Source organism: Dermochelys coriacea, chromosome 7 (genome assembly GCF_009764565.3).
Source record: "Dermochelys coriacea isolate rDerCor1 chromosome 7, rDerCor1.pri.v4, whole genome shotgun sequence".
NCBI classification, from domain to species: domain Eukaryota; kingdom Metazoa; phylum Chordata; order Testudines; family Dermochelyidae; genus Dermochelys; species Dermochelys coriacea.
Genome location: NC_050074.1, coordinates 40,091,277 through 40,114,214, shown reverse-complemented (window position 1 = coordinate 40,114,214; position 22,938 = coordinate 40,091,277). Strand labels below are relative to the sequence as shown.

General features: G+C 41.7%; 1 protein-coding gene and 1 long non-coding RNA gene across 2 annotated transcripts in view; one reads left to right on the top strand and one right to left on the bottom strand.

Moving 5' to 3' along the window:
- SLC6A11 (solute carrier family 6 member 11) overlaps nt 1–22,938 on the top strand; it is a 178,109-nt gene that overhangs the window by 5,107 nt on the left and 150,064 nt on the right. Inside the window, exons 3-5 of the mRNA XM_038410956.2 lie at nt 291–425; nt 568–708; nt 2,334–2,424. Of these exons, the coding sequence (XP_038266884.1) occupies nt 291–425; nt 568–708; nt 2,334–2,424 (367 nt within the window). The remainder of the gene's footprint in view (nt 1–290; nt 426–567; nt 709–2,333; nt 2,425–22,938) is intronic.
- Nucleotides 13,995–15,419, bottom strand: LOC122461035. Its single transcript, XR_006282723.1, has 2 exons — nt 15,244–15,419; nt 13,995–14,210 (listed from the first exon to the last, which is right to left on the bottom strand). It is a non-coding gene; the product is annotated as an uncharacterized LOC122461035 (long non-coding RNA).

Here is a 22,938-nt window from a genome sequence, read left to right as displayed (position 1 = left end):
ATCATACAAGAAGTGTGAGGCTAAGCTGGAAATTGGATGCAGGTGTCTTGCCTTCTAGACAATACTGTAGGAGTAAAGTGAATAGACCGACACATAGAAATTTAAGTTTCAGAATTTAGGGCCTGACCCTTTCTCCCATGAGTTGTGCTTCCTCCATTGGCTTCAGTGGTACTACTCAAAGGAGTCAGGGTTAGTAGGATCCTTCCTTTGTTAAGGAAAGCAAATTTTTCACTTTTCTTTCAAGGATCTTTGTTTTCTCTAACCAGCTCCCCATTGATTTTTGCTTGTAGGTGCTTTCCTCATTCCATATGTGGTTTTCTTTATTTGCTGTGGAATACCAGTATTTTTCCTGGAGACTGCCCTGGGACAGTTTACTAGTGAAGGAGGTATTACATGTTGGAGAAAAGTTTGCCCGCTGTTCGAAGGTAACAACCAGTTCTTTGTTTTTTTTAATGCATTATATGTTTCAGCAAAAATAATGTTAAGATATGCAGAAAAAAGTATGGTCTTGGTTTGAAAAGCAAATGGTTTCTGTAATTAGTTTCTTTTCTCTATTTTTTTCTCCAGGTATTGGATATGCTACTCAAGTTATTGAAGCACATTTAAATGTCTATTACATCATCATTTTAGCATGGGCTATCTTCTATCTATTTAACTGCTTTACCACAGAGCTCCCTTGGGCCACTTGTGGACATGAATGGAATACAGGTATGTCCCCAGCAAACTTAATAGTTCTAGAAATACTTACAAGTACTTGATTGCTAAATTAAACTGTGGGGGCCAAATTTTTTGCTAGTAGAAATTGGCTTAGTTCCATTGAAATCAATGGACATGTGAAAATCACACAGCAAAGAGAATTTGGCCCACAATATTTACCAGCATTTACTGAAGAGTCCTGGTGTAGAACCTTGCTCATGCTTTTGTGGTGGCTTGTTTTTGTTGTTTGTTTTTTTCTCATCATTGTATAGACATTTGTTCTTGTCAAAATGTAATGATACTGTATAGGATCAGAAGCCCTAGCTTTTCTTAATTCTGAAAGATGCTAAAGGCTAAATCTTGGGATCGCGACTCAGGACTGTATCGTACTTTCACTTTTTTACACTCAGAGAATTCAGCTTAAAAACTGATGGCACAATATGACTCTCAGTTTTTCATCAGTCCTTATTCAGACAAACCCCCAGTGAAACCAGTGTGTGTCTTGCCTGCTTAAATACTGAGGGAAAAATTGAGTAAGGATCTTTGTATCTGAACTTTTTATTCAGAGATCTATAACTTTGTTGTATTGTATTTTCTGACTGTACCTGGGCCCATTATGCAAACCCTTAGCTGCACAAATAGGACTATTTGTGTGATTGACTGCTGTTGTGTGAGTGAGGGTTTGCAGGATAGGGCCCTGTATATGGAAGGTTTATCCTAACATGGATATTCCTTTATCAATCTGAATGTTTAAGTTCTGCATTTCACTTGAAATGAAGATCATAATGGTTTGTGGAACTGAATGCCCACTAATACTTTCATCCTCTCATACAGTGTATTGGTTGTAGTTTTCATGCCATTGATTTTTTTCCCATTTCACCCCTTATATTACTGTTTGCCCTCACCCTATCCTTACACCCTACTGTGGCTTTATGGCTTTGACTCACTTCCATTGGGCCCAAACCTGCATTCCATGCACACCCAAAACACTCTCTGAAGTCCATTCAGATGTGTTAAGAATCCATGATCAAGCCCACTAGTGGTGGTAGGCTTCAGTGTCCTTTTTCTCCTCCAGACAGTGACACCTAGCCAGTACTGATCATTGTTCGAATAGTATGTGTCAGCTCAATAATGCTGAGATGCTTTGATCTCGTCATCTTTTTTCCCCCTAACAGGGCACCAGAGAGTAACTTTCTCACTTGCCACATTAAGGCCAGTGGACATATGTTGCTGGCAGAAAGTAATTCCTGAGCCAACTGTTGGCATTGGGATTTGAACCTTAGTTAGCCAGTTGGAGCTGGCTGTATGTTTTAACTCCCTAGCAATCAACCAATTCAAAGCTTCTTCTGCCTCAAACACTGCATTGGCTCTTGCAATTGTTGTTTTTCATTCAAAAAGTACAGTAGGTGAATGTAACATGCTGTGCAGGAATATCTTCCTGGGATGAGTCTGTGTGACTCAATGACCAAAGTACACTGTAACAGAACTGACAATTCCATACTATTTTCAAATGCCGGGGAAGCCTTTGTTTGCTAAGGGTCAGTTCAGTTAGACTGGTGGCATTACATGATGAACATACTCTAAGCAGACAAGTGTATTGCAGATATCATAGCAAACTTTTTTTTGTTCTTTTATAGAAAACTGTGTGGAATTTCAGAAACTTAATATGAGCAACTGCAGTCAACTCTCTTTACAAAATGCCACGTCTCCAGTCATGGAATTCTGGGAGTAAGTGTACATAAACTTTCCTTTCCATTCAAGTATTGATTACCTTCCAGTATTTTTGACCATGCACAGCTAAGTCTGACTCCCACAGCCATAGGTGCTGGTGCTGGGGGTGTGGCAGCATCCCCTGTCTTGAAGTGGTTGCCATTATATACAGGGTTTACAGTTTGATTCAATGTCTCTCAGCACCCCCACGATACAAATTGTTCCAGCACGCCTGCCTGCAGTCCTTAGCGATGTGAAAAGCTCAACTGGAAACTCACATATAGCAAGAAGGTCAGAGTAAGAGTTTAACTTGCTATAGGATAATGGAAAGGAGACTTTCTGTTCTGTGAATAACATTTTCTGTTTCCTAGGGAGACATTATTTTGACATAGGGCTCAATCCTGCGCCTCTACAGTGCATGGGAGTTTTGTCACTGACTTCAGAGAGAGTAGTATCAAACCCATATTTGCTAGAAGATGGGGGAGAGAGCGGGTGATTTAAAAAATTTGTTATCTAGTTCTTCACTGCATCTTTTTCTTGTAAGAGATGCCCAGTTTACATTTTTTGAGATAACTGCTACAAGCTTTTCATAAAGGCAAAGTTGCAATGGTCGGTTAACATACTACGCCATACATTACTTGTTCAAAATCTGGTTAATATTCTAAGGACCTGGCTAGAGATTCTTTCTTGCCAGCTAGGGAGCCCTCCTCCTCTGAGTATGCTAGGCAGGATGATTGAATTTCTAAACATCTATCCTCTTTTTGGTGCTTCTCTTGTGTAGGTACTTGGTGTGAAAGCTTTCTCATTACCAGGACACTCCCTGTTTTACTATACCACAATTTCATGGGAAGAATCCTCACATTTTTCCAGTAATGTGCAGTACAGAATCTAGCTGATAACAATAAAAAATAAATTAATGTGTGGCTCTACTTAAAATGCACATCCTTTACTGGAGCGTTAAGTAAGCGGGTCAGGGGATCTCTAGGAAGCTGGCATGACAATTGGTATTTTAGCTATTGTCTTTCATTATTTTACAATGAAGAGTCTTACGATTATTTACTCATCCCTAATAATAATAGGAATGGTTTGAGTGTCTTGTATCTCCATGATTCTGATTTACTTGCTAACATAGTGATAGTGAATATCTCTTGGCAAACTGAAGGCTTCTTTTAGTGATTTTTTTACTTTGAATTGTATTAAATTGATTATTTTTCAGTAATGGTTAATTTAACAAAGGGTATATATAATTGTACATTTGTTCTGTGGAAGATAGTGTACATTAGGACATGCAAAGATTGAAAGCATTGTTTTTAAAACAATGTCACTATTTAACATTACTAAGTATTTTAATGGCATGTTCTAATCACAGTAATCTGCAGACAAGACCTGATTCTGAAACTGTTCAATGTATGGAGACTTAATCACAGCACTTAGGCATGGAAAGTATTTATTAGGCTATGTATTAGGACCAGCTCCCAAGAGAGAGCTCTGCATTGACATAATTTACCTTCATGTCAGCATGTGCCATTGTCTTTAGCTTGAGCTCAATTAACCACACCATGGTGAATTATCTGAGCTTTCCGTGGCAGGAGCTATTGTCTAAGTATGTGGTATTTGTCGTAGAGGTTCATTTCAATTGCTGTATATGACTACTGCACCCTTGAGGTACCACAGTCACATCAGTACAAATACACCTGCCCCCTACTTTTTGTCAAGGCAGGTGGAATGTGAAACTGAGAAGTGTTGCAGGCTGAGAGAGGGGGTGGATACAGGAGGATGGTACATACGGGACACTAGTCAGTGGGTGGTTAGTGGAAATAATACCAGCCAAGCTGTGAAAGGACGGTTCATCTGTTGGACACCCTGACCAGAGATACAGTGGCCATCCTTCAAAACTATTCTTTGATAATTAGATCTCCTTCAGTGCTTGAGTAATTCTCCATGCTTTCAAGAGTTTATTTAAGAAAAGATGAGTAGTCTTTTCCACTAGAATCTCACTAATCCACCTACTTTATACCGTATGTCAAAATACAGCCACCTACCCACTTCTCAGGAAAGATTTCATAGTAGAGTAATGAGGAGAAGTCTTGGCTTCATTATTTTTGCAAAAAGCATTATGGTACATTTACTAGTAGTGTAGGATAATTAAAAGTAAATTGTACAATTATCGTAGTAAATGAATAAAGTATGATTTGTAATACATTAGCCTTGTTTTTCCATTTGCTTGCTCATTAATTTCAAAGTTCAGCAATACACAATGGGTCACTCAATTATCAATACAAATTGGCAAGTTTCATTATATCAGTATAAAAGGCCTTAAAACAGATTTGTGGCTTATATCCCTGTGGTTACATTTTGTTATGAAATGCCCTGTTTTGGACTGCTTAAAGACAGTGCTCCCTTGCGAATATGACAGAAATGCAGACATTGTTATTCTGTTCTTTGCCTCCTAAACATAAAGATAAATATGATAATACAGCTTAACATGGACCTGAGTCACAATGGATTTTGAATATTCTGAAGTTTGGAGAGATTTGGGTCTGTGGCTTTAGGTGAGAGTTAGAGACCAATTATGAAATTGGAAGGGGTGCACATAAGTTTAACTGCATGCTCAAAAGTTTTTAAAGCAAAAACATATGACGGCATAATTAAAATATTATTTTAGAAGAAGGTTCCTAATTACCTAATCTCCCTATTGTAGTAAACCCATACTTGATTTGTGACATCAGATAAATAGTTCCAAAGTAACCTCCATGCTTTCTGTGAGCTACCACATCTGTTAAGTAACCTTTTGTTACTTCTGTAGAGCTGCTTTTCCTCTGTTGTGGTGTGTAGATAAGATGCTGATAATGCTAACAGTTTACTAGCCAAAAGAGCTTAATAAAATTAAACTGTTACATGTTTTCCCTGGCCAAGTAAAACTGATGTGGCATAGCTTTCTCCGTTGGAGTCTGAACAGGCTATAATCCTGCTGAGGAAGATGTTTGTCTAGTTAAAATTTAAGTAGGTGAAGCATTGCATGGTTTCAGAATTTAGCAGAGACATGATCCGGAACTGGGTAAAAAATAAACCAACCAATAAATTTAGGAATATATTTGTTTAAAAAAAGCCAAAGAATTGTGGTTATTTTCTAATGGCTGGACTGTTATTAGATTTAGAATAACCAGATGGTTACAATTCCGTTATGTGCTTTGTGTCTCAGGCATTTAATTACATGCATATAGAATGACCTAGTGATCTATAAATACAAAATCGCAGTGCAGTTTGCAAAGAGAATAGTAGTTAATAAGTAGTAAATCCATTACAAGTTTAGTGAAATTGTACAGATAGGTGTCCTGTGACTCATACCAGAAATGTAATTGTACTTAACCAGAGGTATTGTTTACGCAGTACCGATTTGCTTTGTAAATATCTTGTGCTTATAAAAGGAGTTGTCTAGATTGCTCGGGGGCTGTAGTCCTGCTCTTAACAGCTACAGCATGGGTAAATCACTGGCTTTTTGTTCTGTGTTTGCACAACACCTAGCACAGTGAGGTCCTGGTCCATGTTGGGAGCTCCTAGTTGCTGTCGCAATACAAATAATAAATATACGTTGGCTCATCCAAATGCTTCATTGTGTTCTGGAGAAGCCACCTCTTGGAATGAGGGTTGTTCAGTCTATAATCATCCAGTCCTGATTTAGACTGTCAACAAGGGTGTCAAATAATAGTCACAATGATGCTGCTTTCTTGCCGTGTGCATTTCCAACTCATGTAGAGTCGCTATCAGCTGGTACCTTTGGTCTATACTGATTCAGGCTGGTTTCAAAGTAGAACTTTAGAAGATAGAGATTCCTTATCCAGATATCGTCTCCTAAACAATCTTCTCTTTTTAAATAACTAATAATATGCAGGACCTTTTTCAGTAAGACAGTAATAAGCAAGTTTTCTGTGCCCTGCCCCTCTCCTATGGAGTTTGAACCTGTGCCCATTCAAGTCAATGGGAAAACTCCCATTACCTTTAATGGTGCAGGTTCAAGCCGTGTTCAGCACATGTGATTTTCCAAGAGAAGGAATTAGGGTGTTATGTATTCGCGGAGCAGCATGCAAGGGGAAGTAGACAAATGTATAGATGTGGGGAAGAGAGAAAACAGAGATAAATATAATTTTCAACTCACAGGTAGATGCTCTAATGGTCATCCTTAAAAAACTATCCTTTGTTAAGTAGATCTCCTTACTACAATGTTTTTGTTGTTCTCTATACTAACAAGGGTTTATGTAAGAAAAAAATTATCTGGCTTGAAAAGTTACAGTTATAGAGATTCATATTTGCATAATGCTGTATATTACTCAAATTACTGTTATGGGTCTAAGATACTTAAGCTAAAAATATTCAAGCTAATATTTATAAAGGGTACACAAGTTGCTATATATTGAAAAGCAGAACATAGCTGCATCAAATATCAGTGGATATTAGTAACAGGGGCTGAAGTTGGACTTGGCTTTGAATAGGTGTATCAAATATACCGTGTGCACAAGAATCCTAGGATGTGTTTGTGCTTTGGATCCTTGGGAGTGCTGGGGAAGGCTTTGCTTCTGGTTTTGCAAAGAAAACGCCCATCCATATCAGAAGCCTGGATCTTTGTTAGATAGCATATGGCTTTGAGGCTGGAAATGGATAGGAATCTTCAGTGGGTTTGAGAATCGCAAATACAGCCTTGGGCATTCCCAGATCTCCTGCTTCAGAGCCCAGGAGTAACTCCATCTAACTGTATTGGTGATAGAGGGAATACCCAGCAGTGGAATGGGAAGGAAACATTCCAGTAGCAGCTCTGACTCATACAGTGATGAAGTTAACCTCTCCCAGAGTTGAGAATAAACCCTGTGTCTGCCTACCATTCTGTCAGGTACAGACTCTCTACTTCTGATAGTGACGGTGGTGGCAGTGGTGGGGGATATCTGCTTTGTGTAACTCAGTATAGCACCCTGTTCCCCTCTGGTGATGGGTGGGACACAGAGAGAGGTTAATAAGCCTGCTGCAGGCATGGCTGGTAGAGAGGGGTCTCTTTGCTCAGGCAGTAGAGGCTTCTGCTTTTGGAACCATAGGTCTCAGGTTCAATCCCTGCTGATGATGATCCATGCTGTGACGTGGCATTAAACTTCAAAGGACTGTGCGAGTTAACATCTTGGTTTGTGAGCCAGTAACTGATTGCTGCTTCTCTATGCTCACTTAGCCAAGAGGGTGTGATCCTGTTGGAGATGTAGCAGGCCAGGCAGTGGAGAAATGACTCTGAATCTGGGAGCTTTGATCTTATGTCCCCTTTTCTGCTAGGCCAAAGGTGACCATCCCTGGTATTGATTTTGAGATTTCACCTGCATTTGTAGCTTTCTCACTGTAACTTTGACCAAGGAGGTCAGAGCTGCAGAACTGGGAGCGTCTAGGAGTTTGAGGAGGGCTTTATATTCTCACCATTTTGAAGTACCTTGTGAACCATGGCCTAGATAATGCCGCAATATGTTTTACATGTCATCAGAATTGGCATTCCTCCAAGCTGGGTAGTTGACTCAGTCCAAATTCAGGGACCTGATCCCCATTAAACTCCAGCATTGGGCTGTGAAAGATGTTCGGAGCATGCCCAGTTTACTTTGAAGCGTAGGTGTTTCTTTCAAAGGGTTAGGTATCCCAGTCAAGGTGCTCCAGAGATTACTTGTTTTCTTACATCTCTGAGGTAGTGACTTGTGGGGTTTCTGGCATCTGCTCTTCATTCAGTTGGATGCTCATGCTGGTAAAGGTTCAGGTAGTAATAGAGGTGAAAGGCCCACAGGAGACACTGGATCAGCCTGGGAGGATGGAGCAGGTGAGATTCAGAAACTGAGAGGGGATTCAGTTTGCTTGCTCAATCCCAGCAGGCCAGGAAATCTCCTGGCAAACATATGGGAGAGTACAGGGAGCCTATGGGTACCATTTCCACTGCTCCTGTCTGTTACCATGGTCTGGAACTAGAGCGTCAGGTCCCTGGGAAGAGTGCTGTGCAGACAAGTCCCGTGGTACTGAGGTTGATTCCACCTCAATAGTTTCCTTTATTGGCTGAGTAACAACCCAGACCTGAGCCAAAGAAGGCCTGGTTGTTAGCCTGTCATTCTCTGGAGGGGGTGGCACATCCTCAGCATTTTCAAGTCAAGCCTAGTGAGAAAAAACCTTTTTTTGTCAAGGGGAAAGAAAAGGAGCTGCTCTTGGTAAAAGTTAAAAAAACACAAAAACTCCTCACAAAGTAAAAAAAAAAAAAGGCTTTTCCTGTTCCTTTCAGGGTGCAAATAGTGGCAGGAGTTGCATTGCAATCCTATGAAAAGTCATTAGCAAGTTTGGGCCTGATCCTGAGGTGCTGAGTGCCCGGGGCATTCAGCACCTCTCGGGACTAGGACTAGCTGTGCATGTCTTGAGGAGAACATTATGCTGTGCCAGACTCTCTGGTTTCTGTCCAGTTCACAGGAGACCATTTGAAAACGGTCTTTTGTTTTTATTCACATGAATTCTTCATCTGGTTTGATTACATATGGAGATTACAGTCGGAAGTATTCACTGATTTGGGGTGCACTATTTGAAGTGTCTATGATTTGATTCTTCTGAGTACTCAGCATTATTTAGCATTTTGTGTTCAGACACAGCTCCCATTCACTTCAGGTGCAGCTGTGAACGCTCAGTACTCCTGCAAAGCAGACCCCAAGGTTTCAAGTTGGCACCCAGAAAATAAGAAACACAATTAGTGACCATGTGTGAAAAGCTGGGTTTAAGTGACTTGCCTAGCATCACACAGGAACACTTGGGCAGAGGCAGGGATAGAATTCAGTTTCCCAGGAAAGCATACAATTGTCTTGATCATAAGGCCATCATGTCTTTTGCTGCAATCCCCCTCCTCATGCATTTCACACCTTCCAACTCCTACCCCAAATGGAGCAGGTCATCTAACTCTTTCCTTCACTACATAGGCTGGGTTCATTCCCAGAGAAGGACGATCCTGTGCACTGAAAGAGGCAGGATTCTGTGGAAAAATGAGGAAAAACTTTTGGGTACTTGACTTTGCAACCTTGATGTTCTTTTAATATAGTGTTTTCATATGTAATTTCCTAGGTTTTTAAAAAAGCAAACTGAAAAAGCAGAAATTCCATCATGTGGCATCATATTGACTCCAACATGGTTCATCAGGAGGGGTGCAACCTTAAGATCCTTCACAAGACCTCTGCCTCTTGAGCTAATAGAGTAACTGATAGTGGATTGACTTCTTTATGTGGACCAGCACTAGACGGTGATGGGACACTTTGCCAGTGGGTTTCAGAGAGATTTGCTGACAGCAGAGGAGTGATAAGATTCAGCACTCTCGGCTTTCATTTCAGGCTCTGGTGGGGAGTGTGCACAGAGTCGTCTACCCATTATCCTCAAGCTTAATCCCTTTTGCTCCATCCTATCCATTTTGTCCCAGTCCTTTCTCTTACCCATCCCTGGCTCCTCATACCAGTCCCGTTCTCCTTGCTTACCCAGTTCCAGTCTCCACTTCTCAAGCTTCTCATCCTAATCTGCTTGCCCAGTTAGTCCTAGTTTCCTCCTTAGGTTTCCCTATCCAAGTTCCAGTCTCTCCTGCCACCACTCCCAGTCTCCTTGTCTAGACAGTCCCAGTGCTTTTCTCTTTGCTACTCATCTGATCTGACTCTCCCTTTCTCTCTGGTCTATCCCTCAGGTCATTTCTTCTACCCTGCTCCCTTTCCCCCTTACTGGCTCTACGTCCCAGGCTCCTATTCATCTTAGTCTTCCTCCTATCCCCGCCCCTGCTCCTTGTCCTAGGATCCCCCTTCCCTGGTTCCTTGTTGCATTCTCTTTGCCCAGCCAATCCCAGTTCTCCCCCCACTCCACTCCCACGCACCCTGGCTCCTCATCAGCTCTTTCTCTCTCCTCCTCCTCCCCGTTTCCTACCCCCATACTGTCTCCTAGTCCCAGCCTCTCCTTCACTACACCCACTGTCTGCCCATCTCCTTGCCCAGCCAGAGCTGCAGCCTCTGCTACCCTCACTTCCAAGCCCCCAGCTCACAGTCCCTCTCTCCCTCCCCTCAAGTCCCAGGCTCACCAGGCTTCCTGTCCCAATCCATTCCTTGCCCTCCCTCAGTAGCATGTAGGAGCTGTGACAGGATGGAACATGCTCAGTGAAAATAGAATCTTCAGCGATTTTAGCTGTTAAACACTAAGAGGTCTCTATTGAGCATGTGTGACTTTCAGTTTTTCAACAGCTTATAATTTGCCCAAATTGGAGTGGATTTTCACAAAGATGGCAAAAGGCACATCTCTGACACAAAGGCTCCCCACCTTGCCAAATTTGAACTCCCTGCTCCAAATCATGGAGTCGTCTTAAAAAAAACCAGATTTTTTTTAACATTGCAAAACAACTATATTTTCGTAGCCTCTCTCTCAGAAATGTCTAAACTGTTTTGACTGAAACATTCCATAAAATCTTAGCCTGAGTCAGACAGTGGGTGTGGAAAATTTCAATCCAAATGGTTAAACTTTGGCAAAGGTATAAGCAACTGAAAACAGGGTCTTATTATGGGAAGTTATGGGCAACCTAAATAATAGTTGGTGCTACCAGACTTGCCTATAATATGTAGAAATGCCAATTTCCAGGTATTGTTAGCAGCTTGGACTCTTTGCTAGAGTAGACCAATCTATTGATACTTAATAAATCAGCAAATTTAGCTCCTTTTTCTGATTGCGAATGATTCACAGACTTTGAGTTGTACTTCTTTCTTATTTATTCAAAACTATGTCACAAATACTTCATGCAATAATATTTCAGTCCAGATGTAGTTCAAAAAATATTCACTTTGACTATTCATTATTTGTAAGGCTAAGATTTATCCTGGGTATTTTTAGTAAAAGTCATGGACAGGATGCGGGCATAAACAATAAATCTCTGAAGCTGGAGCCCCGCCTCCTGAGACGGAAGTTGCGGAGGTCACATACTATTATAGAATCCATGACTGACTGGTAGCCTTAATTATTTGTAATCTCTGATTGGAATTCACAGTGCCTGGGTGGTTGCCATGGCGAAGTATGGGGAAAGTTGAGCCTTTGATCTTGGCAAAAATTGTAAATTTTTGACAACAAAAGTTAAGTCACATGATGCCATATTTTAATAGAATTATTTTATTTTCATTTGCAAGCAAGGTAAAGTGCTTGTGAGCATATAATTACTCAGTAATAATTCGATCACATGTAGAGAGAGCAGAACAACAAAATAGTGATAAAACTGAGAATTTTAGAAACAACTGGCTAATGTTTTTTGTATTGATAAAGTGTGATGGACATACCTAAATTATATGGCTTTCCACCTATCTCTCAATAATATTATTGAGTGCCAGTTACTGCTGTGAACTGAACGTACTGAGACTGTATATATCTCCTGTCTTCTCTAAACAGATCTTTAGACATCCTGACAAAAGGAATGTTCTTCAGAAGCAGTTTGTGTGCACCTAGGAAATTTTAAAGCAATCCTTGAAAGATCGGGGAATCACAAACCTTAACCCTCGCCACAACAAGATTTGGCTGATTAATAGCTCAGTCAAGGCTTGACCCACATCACAATTAAGGCAATGGGGTGTTTCCATTGACATCAGTGGGCATTGGATCAGTTCCATATAGGATTAATATTATTTATATTACAATAATGCTTAGAGACCTCAACTAAGAGAGGGTCCCATTCTGCTTGGTGCTGCACAAACACATATGAAGAGATAGTCCCTACCCTTGTTATGCATCCTGATCATGTTCTTTCTAACACCTGCATCTAACCAAAGTGCTAAAGCTTCTAAAATTGATGAATTTTTCTGTACTTTGTTTCTGAGAACCTAATAACTGTATGTATTCTGCAAGGTGTGCTGCTTTGATTAAGTGCTGCCCAAAGCCAACACTTCTCCTGTTAGTAGATCACACTGAGGCTGTCTTAGTTCTTTAAGAAAAGAATGGGTCATTGCCTTTTGCATAGGACAAGCTGAAAAGTAACATTTAATAATTTGTGCTAGATTGTTCCCCTCCTGTAAATGGTTTTTCTCCTTTGGTGTCCCACGCAAGTGAGTAGTAGTGCAGTACAAGTGACATGAATTACTGTGGAATGGGTTTTAAAGATCTTTGGAATGCCTTAAACTTGTGGGTGGAATTGTACGTCATTAAATCTGATACTTACAATTAACCCAGAAATGTGTCAGGGGCATCTACTGAGTTTTGCTCACTTGCTTGAAATTAACAGATTCAGGAATGACACAATCAGGTAGGATTGACTAGCGGTGTCCCCAACTAACTTTGCAATCAACATTAGGCACCACAGTCACATTCAAAACATACCTGTTGTCAAGGCTGATTCCCCACTCTGGCACTTCGAGTGCAGAAGGTGGGGGCCCTCAATGATTTGAAAAATTAATACTTGCCATTATAGGCTTGTATTAAACAACCAAGGTTACAGCTTTTCTCCAACTATGGCTTGGTAAATGCTGCCACCACCCAAATGCAAAAAACCCCCTTGGACCCAGGAAGGAGCACTTGGGAATTCCTTCCTGTGGGGTATGCTCAAGCCCTTTCACACACACCTCTCCGGGGAAGAGCTGAGAAAGAAAACAAAGGAAATTAGGTGTTGCTACCAGCTAATCAAACAACATGCACAAACCTCTTAGGACACCAAAAATTTAATCCTGTTCTTAAAAAAGATAAATTTTATTAAAAACAAAAAAGAAAGAAAGTACATCTGGAACTTAGTCTTTTGCTAAAGTTTAAAAGAGCAATTCCAAAAATTAAGCACCCAAAATAGCTTTCTTGTGGGTTCAGTTTAAAGGTTACAAACAAACAAAAACATCTTGATTAAGCACAGAGGAGTTCATTAGCCATAAGAAATAAACAGAAATAACCCTAATCGAATCTTTCTAAACATTTCTGATCTACTTACACATTTGGGAGTTCCAGATAAGTAGTTCTAGGTATGATCTGATGATTTATGATCATATTAGGCTTAAAGCTGCATACAGCATTGCTGCTCTGTGTCTCCGCTCTCCGGAGAACAACCACAGACACAAAGGGAAAGCTTCTTTCCCAATTTTAAAAAGTTCTAGCCTTCCCATTGGCTCTTTTGGTCAGGTGCCCCCCCCTTTCTTTTTTACCTGGGGGACTTTGTTAACCTTGTACATGTAAAGCAAGCAGAGAACAGCCACCAAGAGGGACTTTATAGCTAACTGGCTGGTTGGGTGTCCATAAAAGGCGCTACCCCCCTTCATTCATCACACCTGTCCTTAGCATAATTTGTTTCATTGCATAAAATAAAAAAGTCCTATGTTATTAAATAATCTTGATATTTTCTTTGTGGCTTTTGAAAAAGTGCAGGCAAAGACAAGAGTCACAACTGAGCTGTAGTGATGAGGCTGATATTTTCATAAAGAGTATTTCCCAAGTATAACTTCTGTGTTGGTTGATCCAGGAAATTAATTGGAATAATTGTCAGGATATCGTTCTGAGTCAGTTTGAGCAGCTCAGCATGGGCAGAAGAAGTAACCAACAAATGCTGAACAGTCCTTTTTTTTTCAGGCAACAGTTCTGTAACATTTTGAAAGCTTGATCCACCTTGATTTATGTGTTGTATTGACCAGATGTTTGTAACAACCAGTTTTCCTGGTGTAATCTACAGGAATATTGCAAGTAGAGCAGAAGAGCTTTCTACCCCCTCATTCCTGGAGAGCTCTCTGCATTGTGCAGTTGTCACCTCTTAAGTTCTGCTACTTGGGGAAAACGTTGCATGTACCCTTCAATGTGGAAGGAAATAAAAAAGTTTTAACATTTTTAAATTTTAACAAGCTGTCTTAAATATTTCAGTGGGGTGAGAGCAAGTGCCATTTGATTTGGAAACAGAGGGGTAATATTAATTTACAGCACTCATGCTTAGGTTTCAGTCCTATGTCTTCTCAATTATAAAAACAGATGAATATGTGGAGAGAAAACCCATTTGGAGATACCTAATGCACCAATATAAACAACAAGCCATAACATGAATTCTAATTATCCTCTTGCTTACACCTATTTTATTGGTGTATCTCCATTTACTTAACTGATTTACATCAATATAAGTGTAAACAAAATCAGGCCCATTTCTCTCCCCCATATCTTTTGACAACACTCTCAGACCCTTCTTCTTCTTTTTCCTTTATGACGCTTTTCCTGGTGAGGATCGCGGTGGCAGCATGAAGAGTAGGGAGAATCAGACCTCCCTTTCCTCTACAACAGGTTTCAGGTCCTCCTGGGGGATTCCCCAGTGTTGCTAGGCCATCCGGGAGATATAATCCCTCCAGGGTGTGCTGGGTTGGCCTCAGGGCCTCTGCCCAGTGGGATGTGCCTGGTAGAGTTCCAACAGAAGCCTTACAGGGGGCATCCTTATCAGGTGCCAAAACCACCTCAGCTGGCTCCTCTTGATCTGGAGGAATAATGGCTATACTCCGAGGCCCTCCTGCATAGCCGAGCTCCTCACCCTATCTCAGAGACTAAGCCCAGCCACCCTGCAGAGAAACCTCATTTTGGCCGCTTGTACCTGTGATCTCATCCTTTCGGTCATTACCCAAAGTTCATGATCATACGTGAGGCTGGGACGTAGAATGACCTATAAACAGAGAGTTTCATCTGAGAACTCAGCTCCCACTTTACCACCACAGATCGGTACAGTGCCTGAATCGCTCCCACACCAATCTGTCAGTTGACCTCACGCTCACGCTTGCCATCACTCATGAACAAGACCCCTAGATACTTGAACTCGTTCACAAAGGGCAGCTGCTCCCCCCCACACACCTGGAGAGAACAGTCCACTTTCTTCCAGGAGAGGGCAATGACCTCTGATTTGGAGGGGCTGATTCTCATCCCAACTGCTTCACATTCAGCAGTGAAACATTCAAGTGAGCGTCAGAGATCACAGTTTGAAGAAGCAAGGACAACATCAGCTGCAAACAGCGGAGATGCCACCAACAAGTCCCTCTACTGGATGCACAGCTTGGCTGCTCCTTGATATCCTGTCCATGAAAATCATTAACAGGAGTGGGGACCTGTGGCGGAGTCCAATGCTCACCTTGCACAAGCTCGACTTAATGCTAAGAATACAAACTCAACTCTCACTCTGAGAATAGAGGGACTGGATAGCACACAAATGTGGCACTGGCAAGTCCTACTTCCACAGCACTTCCCACAAAATATGTTGAGAAACACAGTCATATGCCTTCTCCAGGTCTACAAAACAAAGGTATACTGGATTATCAAACTCCCACAACCCCTCGAATATCTGTGAGACAGCAAAGAGCTGGTCCATTGTTCCATGGCTGGGACAGAATCCACATTGTTCCTCCTGAATCTGAGGCCCTTTACTAGTTATTACCCTCCTTAAGTAGCTACTCACACCTCCTATCAAGACTCTTACTGGCTGCTTCTCGTTGCTTATCCCTGGTCTTACCTCAACATGTTCAGGTGAGAGTGACTTAATCCAACTTCATGGAAACAAAGGGAAAATACGTTTGGTCTGTGGGAGTGTGTGCTGTTGTTCTACATCACAATTCAAAACGTGCTTTTCTGCTGCAGGGCTGTGGTGGTTGGGTGGGATGATCCTGAAAGACAGATTGAGTTTTAGTGACTATCCTTCCCTGAGCTGCCAGACTGCAATGGGACCATGGAGATGGACCCTTTCTGAGATTCAGGTTCCAAGGTGGTAAAATAAGGCTAATAATACCAACCTACATAGTTGTGGACATAATATGAGTTGTATGTCTTTAGATTTCACCCTTGTTCAATATTGTACCCAGTTTACAAATGGGAATACTGAAGCAGAAGGGTTGAATGATGTTTGTATAATGTTCAGTGGTGTTGTAAAAGGTGAGCAAAGTGCTACAGAAGTCTGATCTTTCATTAAAAGCAGTTGGTAGCAGAAGTGGGGACAGAACTCCAAACTTCCCAGATCCCGGCTTTATGGTTAATCCACTGGACTAGGGATAACATTTCTGGTTTTCTTTTTTCTCTTCTTGCCTCTCAGCTCTTCTTCATTCCTGCCTCTGCAGGGACACTACCTCTCAAGTGTCCTGTATGGTGTGGGACATCCCACATCTGGCCCCAGGTTTTACAGTTGTCCAGAGGTCTCTCATTGCCTTAGCAAAATCCCACTTTGGCACCTGGACACAATCACTGTCGGCAGCAGTGGTGGATACCTTCTCCTCCCCTGCTGCATGCAACAGTGCCTCCACCCTGCTTCCTTCTGGGGCAGTTTGCAGCTGAGAAAGCACATGGAGGCTGCTGGGGACTAGGTCAGGCTGCAGCAGTGGGGAGGTCTATTGCGGGAGGGGAGATGGGGTCTCTGACACAAAACACAACAATGAGCATTACAGTAAATGGAATTTTTATTTTACTGTAAATAGAGACTTTCTACATAAAGAATGCTTTAAATACACAGAATCATTGTTTAGTTTCATATGATAAATTCCAGGCTATTTACATGCTTGCACATAAATGGTTTTAATAAAACAGTGTGTACAATAAAAAATTGGATGTCCTTTTCTGTGCCCCTCATTTCAAAGAGTACTGTCCCTCATTGCTTATTTTGAGGGTCACTGGCCCCTCCTTGCGGAGTCCAGGGGTTGAGAAGTATGCCATTGCCCCTGTGCTAAAGTTTGACCCATCACCTTCTGTTTGTAATTTGTTTGTTTGACTTTCTTTGTTAGAACTTTTCTGAGTGCAGGCAGGACATGCTGGTATGATGGATTTGAAGAGAGAGAGATTCTTGGCCAATCACAGCATGCTTTTCACATTGGTGTGCTATGCTGGCAAAAGATAAAAAGCTATCATTAATGTGTGGTTATTGTAGGAGGCTGCAGCACACTGCTTGATGGCTCCCTGGGAGATATTGTTTTAGAAAGTTATAGACTCTCATTGGCCCAGTTCAGAGGTTTCTGCTCTGGCCTATGTTCCCCACTATGTGGAATCATTCCTGAGCAGAGGGGCACCTGGGGTGAGGTGGTGTAGATTCCCTCAGAGGCACAGCACAAAACTTGCAGCCTGCCAAAGAGAGGGGTCAGGTTGCTTTAAGACACCTTTGTGCTGTCCCAATTCTGGGCTGCTCCAGAGTGGCCCTGGGGTAACTTAGATCACCTAGAGAAAAGGTGAAAAGGAGGGGATTTAAGCACTGAGAGATTCTTCAGAAAGGGACATGGGGAGGAAGAAGAACTGTTGTCAAAAATGCTGAGAGAGCCATAGGAGATATTGGGAGAGAACCAAGAGTCCACAGGAAGTCAATGAGTGGGAGAAAAGTCATATGCTGCAGAGAAATGAAGGAAGATGAGGCTTGGAGACTTGGCCAGGAAGAAGTTACTATGACCTTGGTGAGTATAGATTAAAGAGGATGGAAACCAGACTGGATGGATCAGGAGCAAATCAATGGCAGCTAATGCTTCAATCATATCTATATGTGCCCATGTATATTTCTACTTTCATTTCCACTACCTTTCCCTTTGGTTCTCTGTGTTGCTCACAGTCTTTTTTCCTGGCCACTCCCTTTGTCTCCTTCATGCCAGCACTGCACTTGAAGCAGCTCTCTAAATCCTCCTGCTTCTTTTGCAAAGCCTTCTAAAGATGTATTTCTTTGAGTAAACTTCAGCATTGATCTCCATGCCTGCTGTGTCTCCTCCCCATTTTGTCTGGATTGCTTCTGCATCTGTATATCTTGGGGGGCATTGGCCTGCATGGGTCTGCTAAACCCAGGGTTGCAAGTTCAATCCTTGAGGGGGCCAAAAATTGGGGATTGGTCCTGCTTTGAGCAGGGGGTTGGACTAGATGACCTCTTGAGGTCCCTTCCAACCCTGATATTCTGTGATCTTATCTGTCTGTATAAACTTTCAGGATCTTCTGGGCAGATCTGGGTTTTGTTTTTCTGATCCTTCCCCAAGCTCAAGGAGGGTCTGAGAATAGAGACTAGCTCTAGCCCAACTCTAATACACACTGTTAAAGCAAGTCTAATGAAGTCATGTAGAATGGCATCCAAGTAAATAAAGTGCTGATTTTAATGAGACATAGACTTGAATAAGAAGGCTTGGCATTTCAGCAAGTGTCGATAAGATGCACTGAAGTGAAGATTAATCTTATCTTTAAGGTTTTAAATGCTGTAAAATGAAAAATAAAAACATCCATATGCCAAACTCCATCATAACAGGGCTGCAGAGGGAAAACAAGATGTACTGACTGATGGGAAGGGTAGCCTGGTTTGGAGTATTTCATAATATTCAAATAACATGGATAAGTCACAGAAATATGCATTGAGGTAAATTTTTCAGAGCTGTACACGATGCTGTAGCCAAGTGACTGCCTCCCACTAACACCACCCCTAGGGCTCGTGCTCTGTCTCTCACTTTGGAAAGAATTGTACAGCTAAGTGGCTTTCCAAAAGAGAATTCATACATTTTGGATGGAATTTTATTTGTAGGTCCTGATCCATTTCTAATAAGTACCATACATTAGCCCATTTAGTGGTCATGGAGTATGGACATTTGGAGGGTACCACTGATAACTGGCATAGTCTATTTGGGAGTACTCTTGTAAGCCTCTGAATGTGTAGATTCCCTCAGCAGCACAGCACAGAACTTGCAGAACTTTCACATTCTAGCGGAATTCTGAAGAAGTAAAAGGGAATGAGCATTCTAAAGGAAGCATGTACATTCCATGGATTTCAGATCCTTTACCTGTCCATTTTCGAAAGAACCAAAGGGTGCTAGCTACTCAATTTCCATTGACTATCAGTGGGAGTTTGGCACATACCCTTCTTAGGTACTTTTGAAAATCTGTTATTCATACCAAGTATGCGTATTTGGGACCTGATTCTGCTGCCCATGAATCCAGTGGAAGCTTTGCCATGGACTTTCATCAGCAGACAAATAGGCTGTTGGTGGTCCACATTTCTCCTGCGGATGGGTTATTTCAGTGCTTGCTGAGCACTCGTTGCAATATCACAATGTTAAATAATGTTTGCATTTCATTGTCTATTTTACTTTATTCCATTTTTACTTTAGTATTATTACTACAAGATTAGTTTTACAAGATTAGAGAAGGAACTTCTCAAAGGATTCTATTCCTTTTCAGGTTTCAGTGGTATCCATGTTAGTCTGTATCAGCAAAAAAAAAAAAAAGGAGTCCTTGTGGCACCTTAGAGACTAACAAATTTATTTGGGCATAAACTTTCATGGGCTAGAACCCACTTCATCAGATGTATGAAATAAAAGATACAGGAGCAGGTATAAATACATGAAAGGATGTGGGTTGTTTTACCAAGTGTTAGGTCAGTCTAACAAGATAATTCAATAAACAGCAGGCTACCAAGGGAGGAGAAATAACGTTTGAAGTGGTAAGAGAGTGGCCAATTACAGACAGTTGACAAGAAGGTGTGAGTAACAGTCGGAAGAAATTAGTATTGGGGAAATTAAGTTTAGGTTTTGTAATGACCCAGCCACTCCCAGTCTTTATTCAGGCCTAATCTGTTGGTATCTAGTTTGCAAATTAATTCCAGTTCTGCAGCTTCACTCTGGAGTCTGTTTTTGATTTTTTTTGTTGAGGAATTGCCCCTTTGAGGTCTGTTATTGAGTGACCAGAGAGATTGAAGTAATCAGGGTAATCCCCAGCTGCCTTTTTAGGACAGCTCTCCATCCTCTTTGCAGTATTTTGGCACAAAGGGGATAAAGCCTGTGTGTTGTATCTATGTTTTATTTTTATTAGACAGCCCACTCATTTTAACTTGTCTATTAATACCTCCAAGCACTGTGCTGGAAATATGGTCCTATGGTTTTGAACCAATGGGAGGAAGGTAATATTTTTGGCAGCTGAACCACGTAACAGGAAAAGCATACACTGTGTACTTCTGATATTAGAATCAATTAATGCAAGAGTTAGACCAAGGTTCATAACTGAAGCAAGAAATCCAGCTCATCAGACCAGCTGGGATCTCTGTAATAGTAGCAGTCAATTTCTGGTGGTGCAGAGTTCACTGATAGTAAGCAGTCCATGGCAGCAGGCTTATGGAGGAAGTTCTGGAAAATGATCCAGTCTGTGGTCCGGCAACAGGCTGAAGGGAGGTTTGGCAATCTAGCTAGATATATGTACTGTGCTCATCAGTGTGGTACCAGAGTACCTTACAAAATTATACAAATCTATGTAAATGAACTACGAAGACCTACTTTTTTTCTTGTCTCACCCTATTCAGGGCCAGAACGAAAAACATCACTTCCTTCTTCGAATCATCTATTCTTATTCCTCTCCTCACTCCTAATTTTGTCTATGATGATCTTATGAGCTCATTTGGAGCAGCCTAATATGCTAGACTAAAGAGAAATCAAGGGCTCACAGATTGTATGTTTGTAAAATCCTAGTAATTATAAACCACTACAAAGCTGTGTACATTGCAGACAAAGCCAAGCCAATGGAAAGGTAAGCAATCACTGGTACATTTTCAGAAGTTATCGCTGAGTAAAATATAACTTGAAAAACTGTCCTTTTCCTTGATTCACTGAGTTTTACATGAATAGAAATGAACTGTGTTGGAGTTATAATCTGCCATCCTTATTTATGTTGAGTAGCACCTTAACATATGAGTAATCCCTTTGTGACCATCCACACCATAAAGCACTAACTCATTGTGAGTGAGAATGGCAGAATCTTTTCAATTTTGAACTAAATTGCTATTTTTAATATAGTAGAGGCTAGCAATGGCTCCCAATAGTACAGGTTCCAGTAGATACAGTGATCTGGACTATTACTGTTGAAGGTGTATTATTTTTGTAACAGCATTTGCATGCCTTGGCCAGATTCTTCATCGACCTGTGCCTTTTCCAGTGCAAAGTGAGTGTAAATTGCTACCGTTTCCTGTTATTATCATTTGACATCCACTTTACATACATGTGGACTGGCTCATGTGACTATCCAAGGTGCTGGGCAATGGAGAATCTGACCCCTAATTTTAAGTATTTTTTAACATCCTGATTAATATCTAGAGCATGAATGCCATTTCCCATTTAAAGAGTTACAAATCCTGGAATCTGACAATTCAGCAATGGTGAAATTACCCTTTCAAAACAATTGCTCCAAAAAGGTAGTGGAAACACAAGCAGAGATTGTTCACATTGGTGGTGCACCTGGGAGCAGAGGAGGGGCAATGTCAAGGGGGCCTCTGTTTCTTTTTGTGAGAAGGTCAGAAAGTGCAAATGCTGAGGCAATATTCTTACAATGTGCGTTGTTTATAAACCTGGTCTGTGATTGTGGAGGAGGCTGAGCCCTCTTCTGTCAATAACCTGGCCCAAGAACCCTGTGTGAGATAAGTGTCTGCTTGGTTGCTGTGTAATGCGACAAATGTCACTTTACTCGCTGGTGTGTTGTTGACAAATGTTTCTGTTGGACTTTCAGTGTGTTTGGAATTCCTGGAACCATCCAGGTCTCTTTCTCTGGTTTAACACTGGGCCTTCCAGCTAAGGAGGAGTCTTGCTGACTAATTAGAAAGCTGAATGAGAAATTACAGCCATTTGTGTGACATCTGAAGTTAGGGACTTGACAGATTAAAATCTTGTAGATGGCAAGGAGAAACATGCACACATGGACCAGAAGTGCATTTTTACATGCTGTACTCAAAATAATGTGAGATGTATTATAAATAAACAATAACAAAGTACCTAGACTCTGGAGAGAGAGAGTGTGAGAGATGGAATTAGCAAAGTACATATCATTAGGGAGAAAATCCTGCATGGGCACAGAGGGACTGGTATTGTTCTGCTGAATTGGGGCAGGCTACACAAGGTGCTGAGCATTGTCGGTGGAGAGTAACATCCAATTCCATTGTGGCTCCCTGCATGCTGCTGCTTCTCAGTAAGGTTAGGGACACGGCAGGCAAAGGCTGGGACCACTCTTGCTCCAAGGCCTTGTCACAGGGTGACTGGCCCTTTAAGGAGAAAAGGGGCCATCCCCACTGTGCTTTAATTAGCTGCTTCCCAGCCTGCGGGGGTCTCATGGGGTCACGTGTTAGCCTGATGAACAGTTGGGGCTCATAAAAAAGGGCTGCAAGAACCCAGTGAGGGAGAGGAGCTACAGGAAGCAGGTTGGGCTTCTGTGGGTGGCCATGAGGTAAGGCAGGAAGGTTCCTCGGAGAAGCTGCTAAAATCCCTTGGGTGGGAGGCAGTGGCAACCTGCTGTGAAAAGGGCCTGCAGGAAGGAGGAAAGCCCTGTGAAGCAATGCTTAGCTAAAAGAGCAAGGGAGAATTCTGCAGGGCCTGGGGGTAGGGGCCAAGCGCAGGGGGCTTTAGTAAGTGGTAAGACTGTGAGAGGGATGCCTGGAAGCCGATGCTCAGTAATGGAGCAGGGCAGGAGTTTAAGGTAGCCCAGAAGGGGCCAAGAACTGAGCACCAAAGGAACTACAGAGTAACACCAGTGGGGAAGAAGAACCTTTTGTTTGTTTGGACTTTTATTAGTCCCTTAGCATCACCC